The sequence below is a fragment of the Corapipo altera genome, unplaced genomic scaffold (genome assembly GCF_003945725.1).
Source record: "Corapipo altera isolate COAL_440 unplaced genomic scaffold, ASM394572v1 23, whole genome shotgun sequence".
Taxonomy (NCBI): domain Eukaryota; kingdom Metazoa; phylum Chordata; class Aves; order Passeriformes; family Pipridae; genus Corapipo; species Corapipo altera.
The window spans coordinates 1,123,022-1,148,091 of NW_020884878.1; the positions used below are offsets into that span (position 1 = coordinate 1,123,022).

General features: G+C 40.7%; 1 protein-coding gene across 2 annotated transcripts in view; it reads left to right on the forward strand.

Moving 5' to 3' along the window:
- HIF1A (hypoxia inducible factor 1 subunit alpha) overlaps nt 1-21,669 on the forward strand; it is a 34,343-nt gene extending 12,674 nt beyond the window's left edge. The window contains exons 2-15 of one of the 2 annotated variants that reach the window (XM_027637700.1): nt 1,988-2,178; nt 2,921-3,066; nt 3,156-3,240; nt 6,398-6,510; nt 7,609-7,811; nt 9,282-9,388; nt 9,576-9,723; nt 10,592-10,812; nt 10,998-11,278; nt 11,794-11,916; nt 12,146-12,540; nt 13,382-13,490; nt 16,229-16,355; nt 16,517-21,669. In XM_027637700.1, the coding sequence (XP_027493501.1) occupies nt 1,988-2,178; nt 2,921-3,066; nt 3,156-3,240; nt 6,398-6,510; nt 7,609-7,811; nt 9,282-9,388; nt 9,576-9,723; nt 10,592-10,812; nt 10,998-11,278; nt 11,794-11,916; nt 12,146-12,540; nt 13,382-13,490; nt 16,229-16,355; nt 16,517-16,668 (2,401 nt within the window). In that variant the 3' untranslated portion in view covers nt 16,669-21,669. The remainder of the gene's footprint in view (nt 1-1,987; nt 2,179-2,920; nt 3,067-3,155; nt 3,241-6,397; nt 6,511-7,608; nt 7,812-9,281; nt 9,389-9,575; nt 9,724-10,591; nt 10,813-10,997; nt 11,279-11,793; nt 11,917-12,145; nt 12,541-13,381; nt 13,491-16,228; nt 16,356-16,516) is intronic. The other variant, XR_003526713.1, reaches the window with a different exon arrangement.
- The last annotated feature ends 3,401 nt before the right edge of the window (nt 21,670-25,070 follow it).

The following is a 25,070-nucleotide window of genomic DNA, read 5'->3' on the forward strand; positions in this document are numbered from 1 at the left end:
GATATCCATGACTAGAGCAGGAACATCTGTTGTCACAAGGAAATTGAATGTAAAGAAATCTGCAAGATGGGGAAATATAGTCAGATATTTTAAGCTACCCTTCTGAGGGACTTGAGCTTATAGACACAGCAACCAACAGAACTATTGTATGTCCAGAGTTTTTTACAACTATAATTCCCATAAGTTAGTTTTCCAAAGATCTTTGTTATTATTATGTTGATTTAATAATGTTTCTTATTACACAAAAATAGTATTTCTGTAATCTAATGGCCTGATTTTGCCACTAAAGGAGAAAACATCCTGTTCTTTGCTCTTATGAAGCTTATGACTGTGAAAATCAAGCCACTAGTGCTTCCTTCTGCTGGCAGGGGCAGGAGGCAGGAGAAGACAGTGGGAATGGGAATGGGTGGGATGCCATACAGTTTTATGAAGTTGGAAAAAATTAAGGTAATTGTAGAAGAGATTCTTACGGCTTACTCTGTCTTTATCATGGATTATTAAGATTCTTTCATGTTTGAAGAAAAACGATCCTTTCATGTTCCGTGCTTCCAACGTCTGTTTTAATGGTATTGTCGCTTGCATGTTTCTGCACAAACTAAGAAAGTTTTTGGCTGTTGTGGGTAGGAGATCAGGTAAAGATCTGAAAACGTGTTCTTTTGGCTATATATTTGACTACTTACATTGAAGAGGGGAGATTTATATTAGATATTAGGAAGAAAATCTTGACTGTGAGGGTGCTGAGGCCCTGGCACTGGGTGCCCAGAGGAGCTGTGGATGACCCATCCCTGGAAGTGTTCAAGGACAGATTGGGTAATGCTTGGAGTGTCCTGGTCTAATGGAAGGTGTTCCTGCCCGTGGCAGGGGACTGGAACAAGATGATTTTTAAGGTCACTTCCAACCCAGACCATTCTGTGATACTATGCCTGGTTCATTATGTCCCAGCAATATTAGCCCATGAATCGCCTTGCTCTATAATTTGTGTGCTCTCACAACATATGTGCTAACTAGAAAGTGCTTTGGCACAGATCTGCAGACCTAGCTATGTGAATTTGGCAATGATAGTACGTGGCTTTCAAGTCCATTGAAATTTGAAAAAGTAATTTGTAAACTGCAATTGTCTTTTGTATCAGGTGTGTGCAAAATGGAGATAGGGTGCCTTCAGAAGACATAAATGTATAAAAAGAAAAATGAACAAGAAAAACTTGGAGCTCCCATTTCAAAATGTTTAGTCCAAAACTCATGTGACAGATGCATGAGGGAGATGTGGGTGCTGGGAAAAGGGGGAATTATCCATGTTACCGATGGACAGTCTGAGTTGTTTCGGTGCTTGCTCTCAGTGAGCTCTTCTTTACCTCATGTGTTGTGGGGGAGGCAAATCTACAGAGGCCATGGAAGCAGAATGAGGCATTTTCTGAGTTTTCCAGTATAGGGGAGACTATGGAAGGGGCTATACTGGAGAAGGAGTGAATCCTAGAATCATCATAGAATCATAGAATAGTTTGGGTTGGGAAAGAGCTGGGAAAGGTACTTTCTGGATCACTTGAAAAGCAGGATATCTCATACTAAATCAGTATCCTTGTTCATCTGACTTGTGAGGTGGGCTTTGTAAGGATGGTGAAAAAAGGATGAACTTGGAGAGTGTACATGAGCTGGAAATAACCTACTCTGTAGTATGTTGCATGGACCTGAGGGGTTAGGAAACAGGATTTGAAGGCTAGAGAGGCAGCAGTCCAGGTATGAGAAAAGCAGGAACAGTTCTGAGTACACACATGTCTGTTTGAAGAACTGATCCTGTTAGAAGACTCTGTAGGTTTGAATTCAGTCCTGGCAGAGCCCAGCCACGGCAGAACTTGATACAATTGCCCTTTTAAACCGAGGTTTTAAATTATTCAACTTCGATAACTGCTTAATTGGACAGCTTAGTTTCAAATTTAACTTCCACAGAGAACTCTTGCTTCCTGTGCTAACCCCAGATTTGTTTGTTCAGGATTAGCTCTGAACGCAGAAAAGAGAAGTCCAGGGATGCGGCCCGGTGCCGAAGGAGCAAGGAGTCGGAAGTGTTCTATGAACTCGCCCACCAGCTGCCTCTGCCCCACACCGTGAGCGCCCACCTGGACAAGGCGTCCATCATGAGGCTGACCATCAGCTACCTGCGCATGAGGAAGCTGCTGGATGCTGGTAAGGGAATGATGGGGCAGAATCCCACCCTGCTCTGGTGATCCTGGTTGGCTCATCACAGCTGCAGTGCCGTTTTCAGTCACATTTGGCGCTTCTCCCAAAGTTAATTTCCTTCCTGCACTTGTTTGTTCCAGCTGTGCTTTACTCAGCTGTAGGCAGTTGGTGCAAGGCTGGCTGAGCTGACTGTGGATGTATCCCCTTAATATAAACTGCAAGGAATATTTCTGTAATCTGTGCCCCACTGCAGGTGAAGTTAGCTGAGGATGTGTTGTCTCTGCAGTGACACCTGCCCATGAAACTACAGGAGTATCTGAGTTAGGTTATGAACCAGTGCTGTGGGTGCTCTACTGGTTATTTGCACATCTGCCTTTAAAGTAAAGTTCAGTAGCCAGACTCTGAAATCTCTCCCAGCAAGCCCATGAGTGAAGTTTGTAGTGCCTTTTTGAGATAATGCCTTTTTGACATAAATGGTAATATTTTTGCCATGTAGACTTTCTCCTTAAGGTGGAAGGTTTATTGCTTAATGCATAAAAGCACAGAGGGTTAACTTCACTCTGTTTTTCTGTGATTTGTGATACCGTTACTGGAGCTTGAAGAACTGATCACTTATCTAAATGAATTATACTGGTTTTGAATGGTCCTGCAAGATTGGCTTCTTGCAGAGTGGTGCCAGATGTAATTTCTGATGGTTAGTGAAGAATGGGTGGTGTTTACTTAAACAGAAATGTGTGACTGCTTGCAGGTGAGCTGGAGACAGAAGCCAAAATGGAGAAGGAACTGAACTGTTTCTACTTGAAGGCTCTTGATGGATTTGTCATGGTTCTGTCCGAAGATGGGGACATGATTTACATGTCTGAAAATGTGAACAAGTGCATGGGACTCACTCAGGTGAAATACTGACTGTTTCAAATCTGTAAAAGCTGTTCCATTTTTGTATATGTGAAGTTAAACACCCATATACCTCCTATTTCTTGCAGTTTGAGTTGACGGGGCACAGTGTATTTGATTTCACTCATCCATGTGACCATGAAGAGCTGAGAGAAATGCTTACACACAGAAATGGTGAGAAAAAAGAAAAAAAATCAATTTAATTTACTTATGGTTAGTTCCTGTTGGCATTAATACAGTTGGTTATCTGCCAGAAAATGGTTTTGAGTGAACAAACTACTGTGGTTTTCTGCTTAAATCTCAAAGTAAACCTTGTTGAGAGATACTAATAACAGAAATAACCAAAATGTTTTGGCAATATCCTAATTATAGGAAAAATGAGACTTCATTATTACTCTTTAATCTAACAAAATTAATGACTGAAATGGAGTTCTTGAGGGTTGAAAGAATTCAAGTGCCTACAGGAATAAAATTAAAGGTATGTTGAATGAGAATGATTTTAAGCAATTACTGCAGAAGGACATGGAGAGGTTCAGTTGGTGCATTTGTCTTGGTCTGGGCTTGCCTTTACAGGACAACTGAAAAGCAAATGCTTTCCTCCAGAAAAGTGTGGTGGTATACTTAAGACACAAGAAAAGATACTGTATTTGAATTTTAGGACACCAAAAAACAAACTGGGGAAGAATTGCACAACCCCAAAAAGGGCTTTGGGATTGATGCTTCCGCGCACCCTTTAGTTGGTGCGTGAAATTGGTATCTTTTCACAGACTTCTGACTCTCCTTTTCTCCGTCTGAGGGAGCAGAACACCGTGTTCACGTGTTCTGTATGCTTTTGAATTTAACAATTGCCCATGAATTACTGCTTTTATGTCTTCTAAAGATCTGATAATGACTATAAAGACTTGGCAGCCCATCTGCCTGCAAACAATTCTGCTTTACTCAGTAGTTAGAAGTCTAAAATCCAACCTCTATAATTTCTGTTTCATCAAACAGGGGTTATATGGACTCTGAATCCAGATAGTGATGACTTACTAAACCTGACCTCTGCTTTCAGGTAGCACTGTAAATCAGAAGTCTTATGTTGTCATCCTACTAATTGAGTGGAAGAGACCTGATAAGATAACATAGCACTAAGGGCCCTGACTTTGGTTTTGTAAGCATTTTGTAAACTTGTCTGCCTTTAGTACTGAAATATATTTCTAAGGCTAGATTAGATTCCCCCCAGCCCCCACCTTTGGAATACAGTAATGCAGTCTTAGGGCTGGGGAAACAACTTCCCTGAAGCAGTTTAAAAAAACTGGTTTTGTTGCAAAAGCTTATTCTTAAAAATGTCATCTTGCTGAGTTTCATACAAACCCAGCTCTAGCATGTCTAAATTGGCCAGACTGGAATAAGATGTCTGGAAAGCATTATTACAAAAGCTGTTTTGCAAATGAAGTTGGCAGACAAAAGTCTGAATTACAGTAATAATAGTACATTTTTATATTTATTAGTATTCCCAGGTTGCATTCTACTGCAGCTCTTACATCAATGGAATTATTTTGGTTTTGAATTGAGTATTAAATATTCCCCTTTGGGATTGTATGAATGCAAGTGAATATGAATGTGACTGGCAGAAACAGAACTGCATTCTCATTTTATGAAGCTGCTTTTTAAACTTTCAAAGCTGGTGATCTTAAAAACTTAATCCCTGATGCTGAATCAGACTTGAGAAAGTTGCTCCGTCTTTTACAGTTGCTTTGTAAAGCAGAGCCTTAAGCATCAGGACTTGGTAACAGTAATGTCATGTGACCTTCAACTATTGATTTCTAGATTGTTTTCATTCTTTTAAAACATATTGAATTAAAGAAGTTTTGGTTGCTTCTGTGAACTCTGCTTTAGTTCCCCTGCCCCGTTATTGAGGATATTTTGATGTGGCCTAAAATGGGCTTGACCCCGTTAGTCTTTGCCTCCACTAGAAGCCATAGACAATGTAGGGATTGGGGTTTTAATGTTTTTCTAATGAATTTTGTCATACTAGTAGCTGCAGTGCAAGCCACCCTGAAGAATTTCATAGCTGCTCTTATCTGTGGAGGATGAGAGCAAATTACCATATAAACTTGTACCAGGAGCAAGGTCATAAGTTCTAAACTTTCCCCTCTGCCACGATTGGGTCCTTGCTCCCTAGCAAGCCTCAGCAAACTGGCTCTCCCACTGCTCCTTCTCCTGGGTGCTTTATTTCCTTCTTCCACCCATTGTCAGCTGCTTGCAGCTCTCCTGATACCATCAGTTACATTTTCTCTGCCCACAAAAGCATAACTAGTAATTGACTCTGAAAGGATCTCCCCTGTAGAAGCAAAATCTTAACTTAAAGCCTGCTGGTAGCAAGTAAACCTAAAAAGTTACTGCTGCTAACCTTGATTTGTATTAGGGTTTCCTGATTTTTTTTTTCCTGCCCAAGAATGCTAATAATGTGTTTAAAACCTGGTCCCTGTTTACTCCAAAAGTGTAAATTGCCGTGGAAGGATTTGGATGCATGTAAACAGCAGAATTGTTAATTCTGAATTGAAAAATTTAAAGCTATTGCAGTCCTGGAGAGCTACAGGCCTGAAAAGTATTTGGTTTGAACCTGAATTACTGATGCATTTCAATGGAAACCAACTCAACAGGGCTTCTCATTCTGCACGTGCTTTTCTTGTCCACTGCCACATTAAAAAATATTAAATTTTCAGTCAGTCTTTTCCCCCCATCCCTTTTTCCTGAAATCTGTGAGTGTGGAGTTGGCTACAAAAACAATACTGATCTTAAAACATTGAAACTGGGCTGCAAAACCTCTCCTACGAGGGCAGGCTGAGAGGGGCTCCAAGAGACCTGGAGAAAGACTTTGAACAAGGTCATGGAGTGACAGGAAAAGGAGGAATGGCTTCTAACTGACAGAGGGCAGGGTTAGATTGGATATTAGGAAGAAATTCTTCCATATGAGGGTGGTGAGGTCCTGGCACAGGTTTCCCAGGGAAGCTGTAGCTGCCCCATCCCTGGAAGTGTTCAAGGCCAGGTTGGATGGGGCTTGGAGCAACCTGGTCTAGTGGCATGGGTGTTGAAACTAGATGATCTTTGATCTCTTCCAACCCAAACCATTCTCTGATTCTATGAAACTTCAGGTTTTTGTCTCCACAATAGTAAAACTTGTTCTGAAAAGTATTATTATCAAAAACGCTGTTAGACTTATCAATCTTTTTAGTTTATTTTTTGAGTCCTCTCCTAGACTGAGAGTTCTCTAACATGCTGGGGGATTTTTTGCACCATGATGATCCAAGAGCTTAAGAACTGGTTTGCTGTCTGCTTTTGCCAGGTCCTGTGAAAAAGGGCAAAGAGCAAAACACGGAGCGCAGCTTTTTTCTCAGAATGAAGTGTACACTGACTAGCAGGGGAAGAACAGTGAATATAAAGTCTGCTACCTGGAAGGTAACTAACGCAACGGAGTATTTACATAATTTGGCAGCTTCCTCTTCAGATGTCATAACACTGTATTTCAACATTTTTACTTCATGTAACGAGCTTCAGTTTCACTAAGTACTTTATAATTTAATGACTGTGCTTCAATATGCTGAATTTTAATGCTGAATACATCACAGAGGTAACCGAAACAATGTTTTAAAATTAGTTTTTCAAGACTCTTCTAATGAATTTTCCATTTTAAGTTAGAGGTAATTTACTTACAAACAATTGTAATTACTAAATATGTTTGCATAAAGCCTTCTCTGGGAAAAAAAATACTTGACACCACTTATGCTGATCCCTGATTTCTTTTGATTTGACACTGAAAATGTGACAGCTGAGGTCTCTCTGAAGGACTTCAATGCCATTCTTTTCAAGCTACTGGCTCTCCCTTTTGTAACAGTTGGAACAAAAAGAGGCCAGCCTGATAACTTTCTGCAGTGAATGCATTTTCTCCTCTGCACAAAAAGTAACCTTTTACTGTATCAAGTGGATTATGGCTCACAGTTCTCTTTTATAACTTGAATTTCATTACTCTGGATCAAACAACTTCTTCACTGCTGCCTGTGAACAATTTCTGCTTCAGAATGGTTAAAAGAAAACCCCACAAAATGCAAAACTTCTTGTCTTTTGAAGGAAATATTGGATCCCTAACATCACTTCTGCAGAAGATCTAAAATGGAGGTTGCTGCTGTTACCGTAACATTCAAATTTAAACAGCAAGATACTTTTTGCTGAGGCAGTTGCTTATCAGTGTCATTACTGTAACTTTCAAAGAGCAGCAGTTCACAGAAATGCAGCAATTTGTGGTGTTGCCTCACGCAGCACTGAGGGGAAGGAGCTGACAGCCTGTGTGCCCATCGCAGGCTGTGTGGTGTGGGGAGGAGAACAGCTGCTCCTGTAGCCATCCTTCCATCCACCCCACAGCACTGCTCCTTCCTCTGGCTGCTACCACATCGAGGGGTGGGGAGGGAAGGACTTTGCTCTGGTGTGCTGATGGCAATATGAGTGTGTTGTCTGGCGGACAAGAACCTCGTCTCTCTTTAAAATACAACTTCCCCGTAGGTGCTGCACTGCACTGGACACATCCGTGTGTACGACACGTGTGGTAACCAAACTCACTGTGGCTACAAGAAGCCTCCCATGACGTGTCTGGTGTTGATCTGTGAACCTATTCCTCACCCATCAAACATTGAGGTCCCCTTGGACAGTAAAACGTTCCTCAGTCGTCACAGTCTCGATATGAAATTTTCCTATTGTGATGAAAGGTAATATATATAATTTATACTCTAAAAAATAATTAATTTGGCTAATGTTTGCCTTGTACATTTACACAGTCTTTCTTGATAACTCGATTCGTCTCCCCAGTGGAATCATTGGTGGGATACTTTGGCTTTTACTGAATGATCAGGATACCTTCAAAGCCATATTTTTAGATCTAAGGAGAATGAAGGGTTTGTTTAAGGCCAGATTGGATGGGACATGGAGCAACCTGGTCTAGTGGAAGGTGTCCTGCCCATGGCAGGGGTGTTGGAACAAGGTGATTCTTAAGGTCACTTCGAGCCCAAACCATTCTATGAATAAATCCTTTGCCTCCAGTTAACTGCCTGTTCAAACTGGTCTTTACTACAGTGACAGTGATTAAATTGAAATGAGAAGATTCTTCCAGACACTGAAAAAACAGGAAGGTTTTAGGTTTCTCAAATATGGGACATTTTGATGACTGAAAAGAGTGTGTATGTAATACTTGTCAGATGCATTTTATTGCTATTGCTTCCCCTCTCCCTTCCTCAGGAGATCAGTGTTTGCTTTCTTCAGTCAAAAAAACCCCCAAAAGTTCAGCTGTATTTTTAATGCAATACATCTGCTGTTGAAAAATGAGATTTTTGTGTTTTGGTACAAATCAGGTGTGTAAGCAAACACAAAAGACTGATTTTGCTATCCTCTGGACACTTAGCTTGACAAATTTGATAAACCCAAGTGAAGGAAATAATCAGCCCTGAGGTTTTTTGTTGTTTGGGGCTTGTTTGTTTTATTTGTTTATTTTTAATTTGGTGTTATTTGTTACTGCCCATTTCCTTTTCTTTAGAACAAAAGTGAACTTCTAGTTAGTTGCTGCAATTAGATACAAAAAGAGGTTAGTGGAGGTTATTTCTCTCCTCTGCAGGAATTACCTTTCTAGGACTGATGGTGTCACATAAAAGGTACTTATCTGGTCACATTCTGCATCTATAATGGGGCAAAATGCAAGCTCTGCCCTTGTTAGCACTGCCCTCTAGAGACTGAAGAAATCCCATTTTCCTTAAAAGCAGGCAGTGTTTCAGGGGGAAGAGTAAATCTGATTTCTCGTTTCTCTTAGTTGCAGGTTTAAAACTGTTGGAGTGTGTCGTTGTTATTTTATTAAATTCTCATATTTGCCTAAGCTGGTCTGTAAGTAGCTGGTCCACCTTGAAGTAAAAAAATTACAAGTGTCTAGAAAGCAGGGATTTGCTTAATCCTATCCCACTATAAATACTCAGTGAGAAGTAGAATCCCATGCCTGCTGAAATTTCTCTTTTAAAGAAGCATAAAAATAGCAATTTATTTCAAAATGAAAAGTCCTGGTAAAACACAGTTGCTGCTGGTGTGCATGGAAGTGACTCTTAGGGATTTTTTAGATCTGCAAGCATCCACATGCTCCAGTATTTGTGCTTGTCTGTGTCTGCTTTTGCATAGTCATTTTCTCCCTTGTTTTAAAGAATTACAGAGTTGATGGGGTATGAGCCAGAGGAGCTCCTGGGCCGCTCAATCTATGAGTACTATCACGCACTGGATTCTGATCATCTGACCAAAACACACCATGACAGTAAGTGAAAAGTGAATTTAAAGTCCTCCAGCTACAGGGGATGAGAGGCAGCACTGGGGGAAAGCAGCAGCAGAACAAAAGTTTTTTTTTTTTTTAAGTGCATATATGAATCTGCAGTGGATGTTTACCTTAAATGATTTTGGTTTTTTCTGCATGTAATTAAAGCTGATGTCCTTTCTGTTTTTAGTGTTCACAAAAGGGCAGGTGACAACAGGGCAGTACAGAATGCTGGCAAAACAAGGTGGCTATGTCTGGGTTGAAACTCAAGCAACTGTTATATACAACACTAAGAATTCTCAGCCACAGTGCATAGTGTGTGTAAACTATGTGTTGAGGTAAGTTGAGTGGACTTTGATGTTCTTTGTCATCATCTTTATTGAAGACAAAGTCAGGTTCTGATGGAACTACTCTTTTTTTTTTTCAACTTCCTGAGAATGCCATCCCCTGTTGAATATGTTATGATATTACTGTTCCCTACAAATGAAATGAATTTTTGCTTAGAATACTGCCAGTCCTAGGATAAGAAATTATATTTGAAAACAAAACGCATTTTGGATGTAGTGATGAGTGTAGGACCAGCCTCTTCTATACTGTCTCACTGTAAGCATTTGAGCATTTGTGTGCTCAAAAAACTCTCTAATCTTTGTCTGAGCAGTTAATTCCACCAATAACTTGTAGTTGTGGAGTCAGAGCAGCAGTAATGGTGCCTTTTGTAATCCCATTTATCTTTTTCTTCCTTAGAATTCCTCTTTTAATTGAAAGCTTCAACTCAAAGCAGACTTGCTGACTGTTTTTCTGCAATTGTATAATAGTCCTAAATTAGCTTTTCAAAACTTTAGTGAATGTACCAGTATAAATCTGTCAAGGTATTGCATGTTCATAAGTAGTTTAGGAAATATCTAAGTTTTTTTCTCTTTTTTTTTCTGTCTTCCTTAATGCTTTCAGAAAAGCATGTTTATTTTTGTTACTTTTTTTTGATGGCCCTACAGTTAGTACTTGCTTTGTCTGTTACTTTTGAGGAAAGAACGAGTAAGAAAAAAAGAACTTTTAAAGCCCTTATCCTGGTAATTTTGTGGGATGTGTGTGGTGGGATTTTTTATTTTGTTTAGGGAGGGAGGGTGGGTTTCAACTTACAAAACTGTTAAGCCAAAATTTATTTCTTTTAGCTGTTCTTTAACAGTCATCTTCCTCTCTGTCTGACAGTGGAATTGTTCAGAAGGACTTAATTTTTTCCCTTGGACAAACTGAGTGTATGCTGAAACCAGTGGAGTCTCCTGATATGAAAATGACCAAAATATTCAGTAAAGATGACCTGGATGATACCAACAGCCTCTTTGAAAAACTTAAACAGGAACCAGATGCTTTAACTGTGCTGGCCCCAGCTGCTGGAGACACAATTATCTCTCTAGATTTCAGCAGTAATGGTGGGTGTGTGTTTAAATTGGAAAGCATGCTAATTAGCAAAGTTAGTATTTTAAAGTAGATTTCAAAAAATAACCTCCCAGTACCACTTGCCCAGTGGTATTTCAGCTGCTGTTTAACTTTATTGAGGTCCATAGACACGCACAGTGCTGTTACTTAGGTTGATGGTTTCTTTTAATTTTTATAGAGTCTGATGAACAACAATGTGATGAAGTTCCTTTGTATAACGATGTAATGCTCCCCTCATCCAGTGAGAAATTGCAGAATATAAATATGGCAATGTCCCCACTACCTGCCTCTGAAACTACAAAGCCACTTCGTAGCAATGCTGATCCTGCACTCAATAGAGAAGTTGTATTAAAGCTGGAGCCAAACACAGAGCCACTCGAACTTTCTTTTACCATGCCTCAGGTGCAAGAGCAACCAACCAGCCCTTCTGATGCAAGTACCAGCCAAAGTTCACCTGAGGTTAGTTTCGTAATTTGGATATGCTGTCATTAAAATGTATGTGCTGTTGGGGCTTGTGGGGCAAATCTGGTTAAGGATGCAGCCAGGACAGGAATTGGGAATTATTTCTACCTTGTGACTTAAGCTCACGCCATGATCTGAGGAAACAGATAAATTTTCATATCTTTTCATTAAAGTGAGTCTTGCAAACACATGCAATACCATCTGATAGAAATGAGGAGAGCTTGGGATTGGTCTTTTTAGAAAAGAATGATTCAGACACAACTTCCTTAAACAGCAAAGTAGTTGTAATAAGTTACTGTAGAGGTAACTTCAAGGTTCCAGATAGGCAAGTGCTTCCCAAGTGGGGTAAATTTGAATGTATACAGACAAGTGTAAATGTTTTCCCTTCCCATTTGAATTTCGTGCAACTAAGTTTGAAATTAAATTAGGATGTATTTCAGAGAATCTGTAGATAGCAGTGCAAAACGGTGTAATGAGAGAAACCTAAAACTGTGCTCAAAATGTCTTCACAGCCCAGTAGTCCCAACGACTACTGCTTTGACGTGGATAATGATATGGCGAATGAATTCAAACTGGAATTAGTGGAGAAACTCTTTGCCATAGATACAGAAGCAAAAAATCCGTTCTCTACTCAGGTAAAGTACAGTAACTTAAAAGTCTTCATCATCACCATACTTATTCTGAATGTGCTTCTCTTTCTCCTTAGAACGTCTTCAGGAACTTCCTTCATTCTTTATGTAACATTGTTATTCAAGTGCAAAAAAATAGTTAAAGATTTGGTAAAAGGAAGAGCCTTGATGAAGCCATGAAGTCCTAGCTGAGATTTCTTCCATATTTATAAGTTTTACGTCTCGTCTTTTCCAGGAAACCGATTTAGATTTGGAGATGTTGGCTCCTTACATCCCGATGGATGACGACTTCCAGCTGCGATCCTTTGATCAGCTCTCTCCGCTGGAAAGCAGCTCTTCCAGCTCTCAGAGTGCAGCCACCATTACCATATTTCAGCAGACTCAGACGCCGTCAAGTCCTGCTGAGGAGATAAAGCCGGCGGTGGAACGTGCGGACGATGTGAAGACAATAATCGTCCCTTCGTCTCCTGTGCACGTGGGCAGTGAAACGAGTAGTGCCCCGGCGTCGCCTTACGGTGGGAACAGGAGTCGAACCGCCTCTCCAATCAGAGCAGGAAAAGGAACAGTGGATCAGACGGAAAAACCTTCTCCAGGAGCACCCAGCTTGCTAACAGTAACTCTGAATAAAAGGTATTTTGCCAAGCGCAGCTTAAGCCCTAGTGTCAGTTCAAGGAACTAGGTATAATACACCTATAAACTCTGCCATGTGTTGTATGTTGTCTTCAGCATTCTGCTTCAAAGTAGGAATTGGTACATTTAAATTTGGACGCTTCAAACAAGTCTGGGGTTTTTTTATAGTAAACCTCCCTGAAGTTGATTTTACAGTAGCTTTTACATAAGCACCTTATGTAATAGGCAGCTACTGTATGCAGACTGTGGTCAGATTTTGATTTGCCTTGTACCTGACATGCAGCCTTTGGACAAGAAGGCAGTGGGCAATTTACAGGTAGTTGCACCCACACAGTATTTGTGGTGCTTTCCTTGTCCACTTTGTTAGAAGTAAGGGGCAGCTACAGTCTGAGCTACATTTATTGCTTTTAAAATGAGCCATATTTTATGATGATGGACTGTGGTGTATGTAGTAGACATTTACCACAATAGAAAACTACGTAAAGTCAAACATCAGTTTTATGATGCATAAAAGATTTATCCGTAGATAGAAATGTTCAGAAGAGACTTTCCTTCACCCTTCCCTCCCTTCTTTCAAAAGTAAATTGCTGAACTTTTATGCTTTTTTCCTGCAGATTTAAAAATTTTTATTAAAACTCATTCTGAGCTTCACAGCAAGATTAAAAGCTAACATTTGCTATGCTCATAGACAATGATTGTTGAAATGAGTCAATTTATGAACGAAAAGTAGTAGAGTTCATAAATTCAGTTCTGTGATGATGTGTATATTTAAGTGTCCACGAAAGAAGAATGGCTTGAGGAGAGTAGAAACGTCTTAACAGCCTGAATCAATTTTTCTTAGATCTACTGCACTGGATGAAGAACTAAATCCAAAGATGCTAGCTTTGCATAATGCTCAGAGAAAACGAAAAATGGAACATGATGGTTCACTTTTTCAGGCAGTTGGAATTGTGAGTTTTGTTTTACCATTTTAAAATATTCCCTTTTAACCTTGCAATTTCTGAAATGAGGCATCACTGCAGACTCCTGAGTTGAGCTGTTGATAAGCAATGGAATCTTGGGATCAGAAATAATTAATTGTTTGATAGTGAAATTTATATTTATATATCTATGTAGATACTCCAATTTTAGTTCTCTTTTACTGTCAGCTGTTTCAAAAGTGCCCTCTACACTCAAGCACATTTCTTGATTAGGTAGAAGATACTCTTCTGTGAACATACATATTCTTCAGTAGAATATGCACAAATGTAAGACATCACACTGAAATGTGTAATTGCTGTATTTATTTCATTTTTTAATTGAAACTCAGTTTTCATATTTGTCGATACCAGAGACAGTGTTCTTATGCTTCTTCCTATGTTTTCATTTTTCCATTAAGTCTGAGATTCCTTTACTTAATGAGATAACAAGACCATCTGAACCATGAGGGAATAGAATTCCTATATTAACTTAGCAAATGTCTATTACTACCACTCTTTTCCGTGCACACTCTGTCTAGTATTAGTGTGTGTGATTTTGGAGTAGGTCATCATCATCTGTCCTAATTATTCAAAAGAAACTTTTTAGATATTCTTATATTTGTGTCACTTAATTGGGGGTTGTCCAACTTGTTATTTTCTACAGGGGTATTTTTGTCTCCATAATCTTTGGCTCTTGCTGTCAGTTCTTAGTCTTTTGAATCCTTGAGCTTTGCCATTGTACACTGTTCTCTCTCTTCTTCCCTTCATTGCAAATTTCCACTTCTTAAGTTTTGCACAGTTAAGTCTTACTTTCTCTACTGCAATGTAGCCTTTGAGATTCTTTGTTTCTCTAGTGGTCCATCTCTTAATTGTAGTCACCCATCATGTCTTACAGTGCAGGATTATTTTTCCTCTGAACTCTGCATTATTCCTTTGCTAGTATTCTGCTTTGGGCATGAGATAAATCACTGTTTGTTGTCTTTATCATTGCTGTCTGCTAAAAGAGCTGTGAAAGATTTTATATGTCCAGTTTTTCTATGAGGCAAACACTTTATTTTTTTCTTTAAATCGTAATTATGCCATTGTTTTCATTTACTAAATGCTTTGCATGTTGTTGTGTTTCTTCCAGAAGCCATGTTAGAATTCATAGCTCTGCAAGAAATTTTGTTGCCTTCCATTGCCCTTTGCTCATGCAGTGGTGCTACAGCTGTTGCAGTGTTGCTGAAAAAATATTCAAAATAGCTTGGGATGTCATTAAATACACAAAACACAAGCAGTTCAGTATTAACTGCTGTAACAGTTTTCAGTCTTCTGTGCTTAGTGCCACTTTAATGCTTACAGGTTCAGACTTCATCCTTTGCTAAACCTTTTCCTTTTTTCTGTATCTGACAAAAGTGTTGTAAATATTTTGATGGTTTCTCAGAATCAGAAGCTCAATTTTCATGAAGCTGGGTCTTACTGATGTTATTTTAAGAAAGTGCTTTTGCTGTTTGACTTCTTTCTCCAGAATGGATTTCTGAGAGGAACACACAGGCCTTTCACACACGCAGAAGAAAAATGATGTTAAATCCAGGCTTGGGATACATGCTATTCTGGAATTGTACAAACACTTGGCACAACTTCTTAGCTTGAGGGAAGCAGAACGTATTTTTCAAGGAGTGAAAATAAATGAAGACCAAAGTAAAGTACTCCTTTAGCTTCCTAGGAAACAGGAGAATTAGGCGAGGGCAAGATGTGTCATAGTCTGATTATAAAATAATGTTCTAAATCATTACACTGGAGAAGTTATGAGCCATACTTTTCTTAAAATGAAGGGCTGGATTGCATTCACAATAAAAAAGTGAACCAGCAACGATGTAGGTGACTGACCTCAGTATGAACTGCAGCTTCTGAGTAAACTGTACCTTCTATTATACATCTGTTCTTTTGACTTGCATGGGTGTTTTATAATCTGAAAACATGCTCTTTACTGTTTTAAGTGTTGGCTATAGTGGCAGGGTTCTGAAATACCTTCTCCTCTTGTTGCAGCAGTCAGTAGTACTAACAAGACCAAACTTTGCAGATTCAACTATTTCTGCCAGGAAACTTGATACTAAGACCGCGTTTTTTCCTTCCATCTGTTTCAGTGGCAGCTGCTTCTTCCTTATCCTAATTACATGAAGCCCTTACAGCTTCCTAATCCCCATATCTTCTGTGCTGCTGTCAAAACAATATGCTAAGGAGCCATATCTGCAGTCGACTGGCTTAGGACTGCATTCCCCACAAGGCAATAACTGGAGTGCAAGCAGAATTCACATCTTAAATTTAGATAGAATCGACCTACCAAGGTTCCTGAGTCTCCTGTCTATACACTGTTAATTCCAGTGCAGAAAACCATTAGAGACTCCAGTGTAAACCTGATGCTTACTCACACCAGAGCAGTGCTAATTAAATGGGTGTGTATGTGTACATGTACACGCTAATCTTGACTGTGGTAACTGGTGATAACCAGGATTTAGTAATTGTTTTCTGTAAGGGAAGTAAGGTCTTGAAATCTGATTCAGTTTTCATTTTCAAGGTTAGTGGACTTGTAAATACATTTCTCCCCAAGTTCTGAACAAAGGCCACTTTGAATTGTATTAGTGCCTACATTAGTAACAAGTGACGGGAACTGTTAATTTGGAAGAGGGATGTGGAGGGATAGAAAGATACAGTATTCAATAAAGAAGATTCATTTTATTTCTTTCTAGGGGTCTTTATTCCAGCAGACAGGAGACCGTGGAGGAAATGCATCACTTGCTTGGAAGCGTGTAAAGGGATGCAAAACAAATGGTCATAATGGAGTGGAGCAAAAGACAATCATTCTACTATCAACTGGTTGGTATCTTCCTTTAATAGGCAGCGGGGGTGGAGGGGACTGTGTGAAAGAGAACTGAGTGGCCAAAACTATCCAAATTTATCTCCTTATGAACAGCTCTGGAGGACAGGTTAAGCATGGTGAATAAAGTGCACTTTTTCTCCTTCCCCTCCCTCTTTAGACATAGCAAGTAAACTTCTAGGGCAGTCGATGGATGAGAGTGGACTCCCCCAACTCACGAGTTACGACTGCGAAGTAAACGCTCCCATACAAGGCAACAGAAACCTGCTACAGGGTGAAGAACTGCTCAGAGCTCTGGATCAAGTTAACTGAGCTTTCACAAAACTTGTTCCTTTTTTGGACACTGGTGAATCATCACCTAAAGCAGTCTATTTATATTTTCTATATCTGATTTTAGAAGCCTGGCTACAGTACTGCACTAATTCAGTTAGTTCAGTTTTGATCCCCTTTCTACTTATTTTGACAGTCTTTTTAATATGTTCTTTATGTAACAATAACTCAAACTATAGTGCATTTTTATAATACTTTGGTACATACACTTTTAAGTCCATTACATTTAAAACACACTTGCAATAGCAGCTTTGAAATATGCACCTAATTTTAAAAAAACATATTTATTTTTTGGCTGGGGAGTTGGTCACCAAAACTTACCATTAGTAAAATGTCAACACAGGAAAAACTGGCAATACTTCCATGCTGCTTTTCATAGGTAGTTGGAAGACTTGTGCTCTCTTACTCTTTATGTTCAAGTAAGTTTTTTATTTTAATAGTTTTTATAAGAAGCAACAATGCTTTGCAGCAGTGCATTGTAGCCACAATCGCACAATATATTTTCTTAAAAAATACCAGCAGTTCCTCATGCAATATATTCTGCATTTATAAAAACTAGTTTTTAAGAAGAATCTTTTGTTTGCCTATGAAAACATGTTTAAACCTGGATTATGTCATTATTTTAGTCACGTTGTAATATAAATTGTTCTTAAATGCTGTCTTATGCTTTTGACTTCAATGAGTGTGGTCAATTAGTCAAAGGAAAGGGTTTATCTGGAAAGGGCTAGCAGCATTTTATTTGGATACGTTCTCAATTTAGAGAAAGTTTGATGTTCTTAAAGTAGTCACTTTGCCAGCTTAAAAAAAAAAAAATCCCTGCCTGTAGTTGTTGAAGTTAATGCTAATATTGTGTATGATCTTAAATCTAAATGTTCAGCTTACCCTGTGTGGTATAGGTGATATTTCAAGCAGATTGTAAAACATCTTGCATTGTTAGCAAACTTTTATCTAGTACAACATTGAGTTGCTCAATATTTTGATGTTTTGGTTTTATGCACCTTGTTGCTATTAACATCCATATGTTTTCATGTAGATTTCAATAACTTGAATATATTTAGAAGCCTTTTTATTTAGAAATATATAGTTGTCACAAACATCTTATTTTCCTATATGTACTGTACAAAACCTTCATTCACTCATTCTTTTGCTCTTTGTGGTTGGATCTAACACTAACTGTATTGTTTTCTTACATCAATAAACTATATGTGGACCAGGCCCCCTTGGGGAGTGTGTTATCTGAGAGAAATGAGATAATTTATATTTTTGTTAGTGGTTATTGTTCATCCGTGTTCCCTTTTTAACTTAGAGTTGATTGGAAATCACTGCTTCCTTGTTTTGATTGTAACATCTCTGCGTTAATTCTTTGAGCCTATTCAGTGCTCCTAGACAGTGTTGTACTACCACTCGCCAAAGACGTTACACTTCTCAGTCTGTTATCACACCAGTGAGCAAACTTGAAAGCGAGGAGGCAGCATATTTGTGTTACTTTAGAGCAGAAAGATTCACCTTTATGAACAGCTTAAAGGCTTGTCTCTGGAAGCTTTATCAAGGTAACACAGGAAAGCAGGAAAAAATCAAATTCACGGGAGTGATCGGTCTAAGATGGGTTTTTATCACTAAACTCTGTGATTAAAAATTTAAGCTGGTACTTGATAAAACTTGTTCTACATTCTTGTCCTGTTGACTCGGTGACTTTTCTTAGTTTGGTGTCATAAAACAGGATGCTACCTGTATAACCCTGTATTGTGTAAATATGTTCAAGATATTCTGTGCATTCTCCAAACTATTTTAAAAAAACCTCTCTCTGTAAGTAATCAACTGTAGAGTCTCACGGGAATTACTTTGGTTCAATGCTGTAAACTTTGGTTTCATTGCACTGCTTTGAAATCACTATAGTAGTACATAAGCTTAACTTGTTCTCTAAAACGACTGCTTTGCTGAAAGATGCACTATCCAAACTGCCACAACTGTATTGAGCCAAAAGGACACTATGAGCAAGATAAGGCATTGGCAGCAGGTGGTTACACACTTGTTACAGTTTTGCATAGAAGTTGCAGAGAGAGGATAAAGTGTGTAGGGGCACTCAGCTGGAGCTGAACCTTCGTGCAGAGAACGTTTTCACTGTATACACCTGCCACTGAATAGTAAAGATTTTTAATGCAGCCTATACAGCTTACAGAGTTCTCTGGCTGAAAGCAGCAGAGCTCCTGCCTGCCTGGTGTGCGAGGTCTCGGGGCTGGCATTCTTTCCATGGCATTTCTTTCTCTGTCAGCAGTTAAAAGGTTTAAACAGTGAACTCAGCTAAAGCCCCCGTTGTTGGGGCATCCCTCCTGCTTAGCTCTGCAGGGATTGACATGGTGCTTTGGAGAGATAGTGGGGAGGGTCTTGCAGGCAGGTGAGAAGTGCAGCTGGGTTCTGCTTTTTGTACTGCCCCCATTGGGTTATCCCTTTGCATCTCCCAAGAGAAATGCCACACCATCCTGCTTGATGGTGTTCTGCTGCCCTCTTGACTGTATTTGGGAGGAACCTGACCTGTTTGGATCTGTCAGTTCCTCTTCAGTGTACTTTAAGAGGGCAGTTAACTTTTCATAGAGAAAAGTCCATGTTAAAAAGAGGAGGAAAACTGAAGTGACCCACGTGATTTGTGGTTGTGAGCCTGCTGGAATCACAGAATGGTGTAGCTTGGAAGGGACCTTAAAGATAACCTCATTCCAACAGTACTGTCATGGACCTTCCACTAGACCAAGATGCTCAAAATCCCATCAAAACTTGCCTTGATCATCTCTGATCTTAGTGACAGCAGCTGTGGATTTAAGAGAGCCAGAATCTTTCCAACTCTCACATTTTTTACTATGCATAGTAACAAGGCACAGCATTTTCTTTACTGGGATGAACTGCAGTAGCTGTTTTGATTTTTCACTCTAGGGAAAAAAAAACCAACCTAACAAAAACTTACCAGACCTCCTAGAGCCAGTGAAGAAGGCATGGAAAAGTAATAGTAATTGCTCTGGCCTCGCATGAGCTTTGGTAAATGCAGATGCCAGTTTGCAAAGCTAGAAGTACACCTTTCAGCTGCTTTTTTTTTGTTTGTTTCTGTTTTACTAGCTTTTTTTTCCCCTTAGACTCCAGGAATACACAGCCTGATTCTAAACGTACTTTGGAGGACAAGCTTCTAGAATAAATTGCCTCCTTAATGGTTTTTTATTGATTTTGAACACTTTCTTTGCTGCTTTGCTGCCTTTTTTAAATGTAGAGGCACTATGTTAGAAATTAGGAGGAAATTCATGACCGTGAGGATGGTGAGGTACAGGCACAGGTTTCCCAAGGAAGCTGTGGGTGCCCCATCACTGGTATTGTCCAAGGCCAGGTTGAACAGGGCTTGGAGCAACCTGGTGTAGTGGAAAGGTTCCCCTGCCTATGGCACAGGCTTGGAACTAAGTGGGTTTTAAGGTCCCTTTCCACCCAGGCCATTCTGTGGTTCTATGATTTATCCTTTGCCATTAGTAGTCATGAAGAAACCATGGGTAAATACAGTGTTTCCTCCTGCATATAGAACATGCTAGATTATGTGGAAATGATAAACTGAGGAGAATAACAAAGTTAGCTTCCTGGTTTTCCTGACTACAGCAATAGTCAAGCCAGGGTTTCTTCAGGGCGCAGCACAATTATTTTTTTTTTTACATATGAATTCTAATTGATGTTTTAAATCATCAACAGTGATGATTTTATTAAAAGGTAAAGGAATTTTTAAACTAGTATTTATGATGATATTGTTCATTCCTTTACCCAAACATAGTTGCAGTAGCAACTGTGGCTTCCCAGAAGTCACTTAAATCTGCTGTCCAGTAACTTATCTTGGATGTAGTATATTGGGTAAATTAAGGTCACCTGTAGTCCAAAATACACCTTTCTAACATACTTTCCTCTCACCTGGTGCAACTGGCTTGGACCTTGGTGATCTTTGAAAACCTTTGAGTGAAATGGGAGCAACTTACTATTAAGTTTCCTTCCTTCAGTGTCTGTGTACGCACATTAAACTCTCACAAAGTAATACTGAATTAAAGAATCACAGATTAGGGCCAAAAAGAACAATTTACACGTAACACTAGTGACAATTTAAAGACTTCAGAGCTTATTTTGGATGAAATTATCAGCTCTGCTTGCAATGAAATACAACTGTAGGGTCAAAAAAATCTGGTGATTACAGGTTAAACTACTGCATATTTTTAATAGTAATTTTTCATTATTTAAAGAGCTCTTTAATTAAACAGCTAAATGATTGTAGCTAAAGGCAGAACTGTGGGTTGTTCCACCAGTATCTGTTGGCAAGTGTTCTCTGCTGTTACACTGCTGAGTAAACCTTTTGCAGTGGGAGCTGGGAGCATCCTGCCACTGTCAGCCAGGCTGGACATGCCCCAGGTCAGCCATCTGTTCCCCTTCCCACTGATGAGCTGCTCCTGAGCAGAGCACACATCTCACTCAAGTGTCACTGCACTTAAGCACATTATTCAAACGGTAATTGTTCAGCATGAAAATAAACACTTCACAGGCCAGGAATACTTTGTAGGAAGGCCATTTTTTTCATAGGAATTCACATGATTGAGTATTCAGCTTTCATTAAAAATACTATTAGCCATTAGGCACTTGACTCCCTGGAAAGCTCCATTCGGGAGGAATAGTGATTTTTGATCCAAATTCTAGAAATGAGTTGTCATTTACCTTCTGCTTCCCTGTTTACCTTGAGCAAGTTACCAAAAAGTTAAAGAGTTTGCTACTGGATTTATACAGTACAGTAGATTTTGTGAATAATAGCAGTATTCTCTCATGAAGAAGTGGTATATTTTAATGGAATTCTTTTTTGGAACCAAGTACAACGTATTGCAATTGATATTTCTCTTGAAACATTTTGACGTACTTGTGACTGTATTTCTTTTTGATTGTGTAACAGTATAAAATTCAATAAAAGAGAGGGTTTGTTTCTAATTTGTGACACCTGTGATCCTTCTGTTCACCCCATTTCCTTGCAGCAAAAGATGGAGGTGGCAGCCCACCTTAAAGTGAACTAAATAACCACTGTGCATAAATAACTGAAACTCCTTGCAGGTTCGAGATCTTACTGACTGCTGTCAGAAACTTAGGCACCAGACAGACATGTGGTCACTTTCCTAAAAGCATTCATATATTTTATATTAAATACAATATAAACATTATATTTATATATAAGCTGAATCCTGTTCACCTTAGGTGGTTATCCCACCTGTATTAAGCAGACCATGTGCATGAACAAAAGAGGCCAAACATACAATTTAACAAGTCGGACATAGGGATGGTGTAGGTTTTCCTGTGGAAAGCCAAAAGAGAGAGAGAGAGCGAGTGACAGATACGGAGCCAGAGGGACAGAGAATGTTTTATGAGACCTCTTTGAGTAATCACATCAAGAACACCCTTAGTAACAAAACAGAAACCTGCTTGAATCCACCATCGTGTCTACAGGTGATTTCAGCTGCTGTGGGTACATGCAAATAACTTGACAAGGACTTGTGACTCCTGCTGTCCTGTTAAATCAATACCACTTCCTACTGCACAGACTAAAAAGATTTTGCAATGCTTTTGCTTGGTTGACAAGTCTGAAAGCAGAAGGCACGTGCGAGTGCTGTCACAGTAGAGTATGATCCTGTTATCTGTTATTAGTGTATTTGCACATACAGAAGTTGGAATATGCTATTTAATAAAATATATCCATGACTTATTTTCATGAAAATGGATTAAAATATGATTTATTTTCATGTTTTCAATTTGAAAATGTGTTCTAATACAACATATAAGATATTTAAAGAAAAAGGAGTTGTCTTGTGGCATGTGCACCTGTAAAACCCCGTTATTTATATCTATGCAGGATAAATGGCTTTTAACTTGCAAGTTACAAACTAGGAATTAATAGGTCAAACAGGATTTTATCCTTTTGTTTAGGAGTTAAATAAGAATATGAAGAAGATACAGTAACCAGCAGACTCTTCCTTACATCATCTAAGTTTTTAAAAATTTTTTTCTTTAGTTTGGAAGGTATCAATTAAGAATTGAAACGTAGTAATGAAAAATCTGAAGGAGCACTGAAAACACACAGTTTATGAAAAAGAGTATTAATTAGTCTAAGAATTGATACTGTATTTAACTTTATATACCACACAAGGGGAATTACACGAAGAGACCCTGTTACTTGGTTTTATTCCTCTGCATTTTCATTCTTTACACTGTACCCAAACTTTCTGCAAAGGAAGACTTAGCACATGTTAACATGGGCACAATAGCCTCATCCTCACTACATCTTGCATCATCTGACACGATCAAAGTGTGACAACACACAGCCCCAGCTGCCTTAGGAAAAAAAAGCAAAAATTCCATATAGTGCTTCTTGAAACACCATCCCCAAGAAATCACCCGACTCACTGTGTGCTTAAAATACAAAAATCAGAAAACACACTCAAGCTTTACAAATTCAGCATCACTCCAGAGCCAGGCTCCTCTGCTCCCACCAAATTAAGGGTAACTCCTGTAACTAAAGAGGGCTTGGCTTGAGCTGTAGGTAAGGATGAACTCATCCCACTATGTGTCAATTTTAACTTACTTGTGCTTTGAATCCTTAAATCCACTGAGGGGGGAGCACATTATATCTGTTTTCCCAACAGTGTTGTCATTCTGTTCTAAAATCATTACAATCTGTTGAAGTCAGGGTCATGTACTGGATGAAGGAGGTCACTTCCCTACATCCCTAAACGTGAATCCAAATGATAAGATAAAAATGTCTTTTCGGAAAACAACAACAAAAAAAAACCAAACAAAAAAACCCCCACAAACAACAACAACAACAAAAAACCCCACAAACCAAACCTCAGCAGGTGCAGCTGATAAAACCTGTCCAGTTCATATGCAACAGCTGTGTGAATGCTCCTGTTCCTATAATCAATGACATTGGCAACCAGTGGTGCTCACAGGCAACAGCTGTTCACCCGATGGCCATTCATCTCCTAAAAAAGGCTGCTAAAGGTTGGATTCCAGCAACCTCTTGGGACATACAATAAATATGGAGAGGTGCTTGCGTGCCTGAAGCGCTGTGTGGAAGCTCCTGTCACTGTAGGAGCTGACAGCTTGATGTGCCCTGCCATAAGGAGCGACCTTTGGATCAATTAGTTGATGCTAATGGTGAACTGGAGAAACCACGGCACGGTAGCCAGCAGAATTTACCAGTCATTTTGCTATTTGAGAAAGCGAAATGTGAATTTTTAACCTGGTCGCTGGGCAAAACTCCTGCAGGTTTTAAATATCCCAAAGGCACCACACGCGTAACGCGCTCCGTCCCATGCTTATTCCACACTTTCCCTACGTGCTGTTTCTCACCCGTTAAGGATCCCCTTGCGCAGGGGCGATCTCCCACCAGCCGAGACCACATCCCCGTAGCCCTCAGGGCGCAGAGGCACTTGGATGCCCTCCTGCCAAGCCTGGGGACCGCTCCCGGCGCAGGTGCCGCTGCCCATCCCCGCTCCCACAACCCGCAGGCTGCCCGCAGCCCAGCCCCGACCGCAGGGACAATCACCGCAACGCTGCCTTGAAACACGAGCCTCGTCCCTAAAAACCCTCCTGGGAGACTCCAGAGGGCTGCGGAGCATCCCGGGCACCAACCGCGGCTCCCGCAGGAGCCACCCCACCACCGCCCGAGCAGCGCCTGCTGCTCGCCGGGTCCGTACTCACGGGGGCTCGGGGCTCTCTCCGACGCCGGGGCTCCTCTGGGTGTCCGCTCAGCCCCTCGGTGCGCGGGGGAGCGCGGGCAGCGGAGCCCCCTCCGCCCGCTCCGCGCCGCCGGCGAGGCCGCACCCACCCACCCTACGTGCGGCTCGGCAGCCGCGGCCCCCTCCCCGCCCGCCCCGCTGCCCCGGCCGCCTACGTGTGGCCGTGCATGCGGGGAGCGCCCGGCACGGCAGGGCAGGGCACGGCATCGCATCCCTCCGCTCGGGGGGGCGGCCGCCGGCTCGTCCCCTCTGCCTGTCGCGCTCGCTCAGGCGGAAACGGGGCTTTCCCGCAGCCGGAGGGGTTTTGGGAGGGGGCGGCCGCCGAGCATCCCCCCCGCCCGAGAGCCGGGGGGTGGCGGGGGGGCAGCGGTAGGGATCGGTGGCCCTTGGCGGGCACCGCCGGCCGGAGCGTGGCGGCGAGTCACGTCCCCACGGCAGAGCGGCTCCGGGAGCCTTTTCCGTGGGGAACCCGCTGCTCCCGAGCCTGTCGGGTCGCAGCCCGCCGGGCTCGGTGTTGGGGGCTCCTGCGGGGACTGAAACGGGAGGCGATGAAGCCCCGCGGCTCAGCAGCATCCCCGGGAACCCCGGGGCTGTGGTACA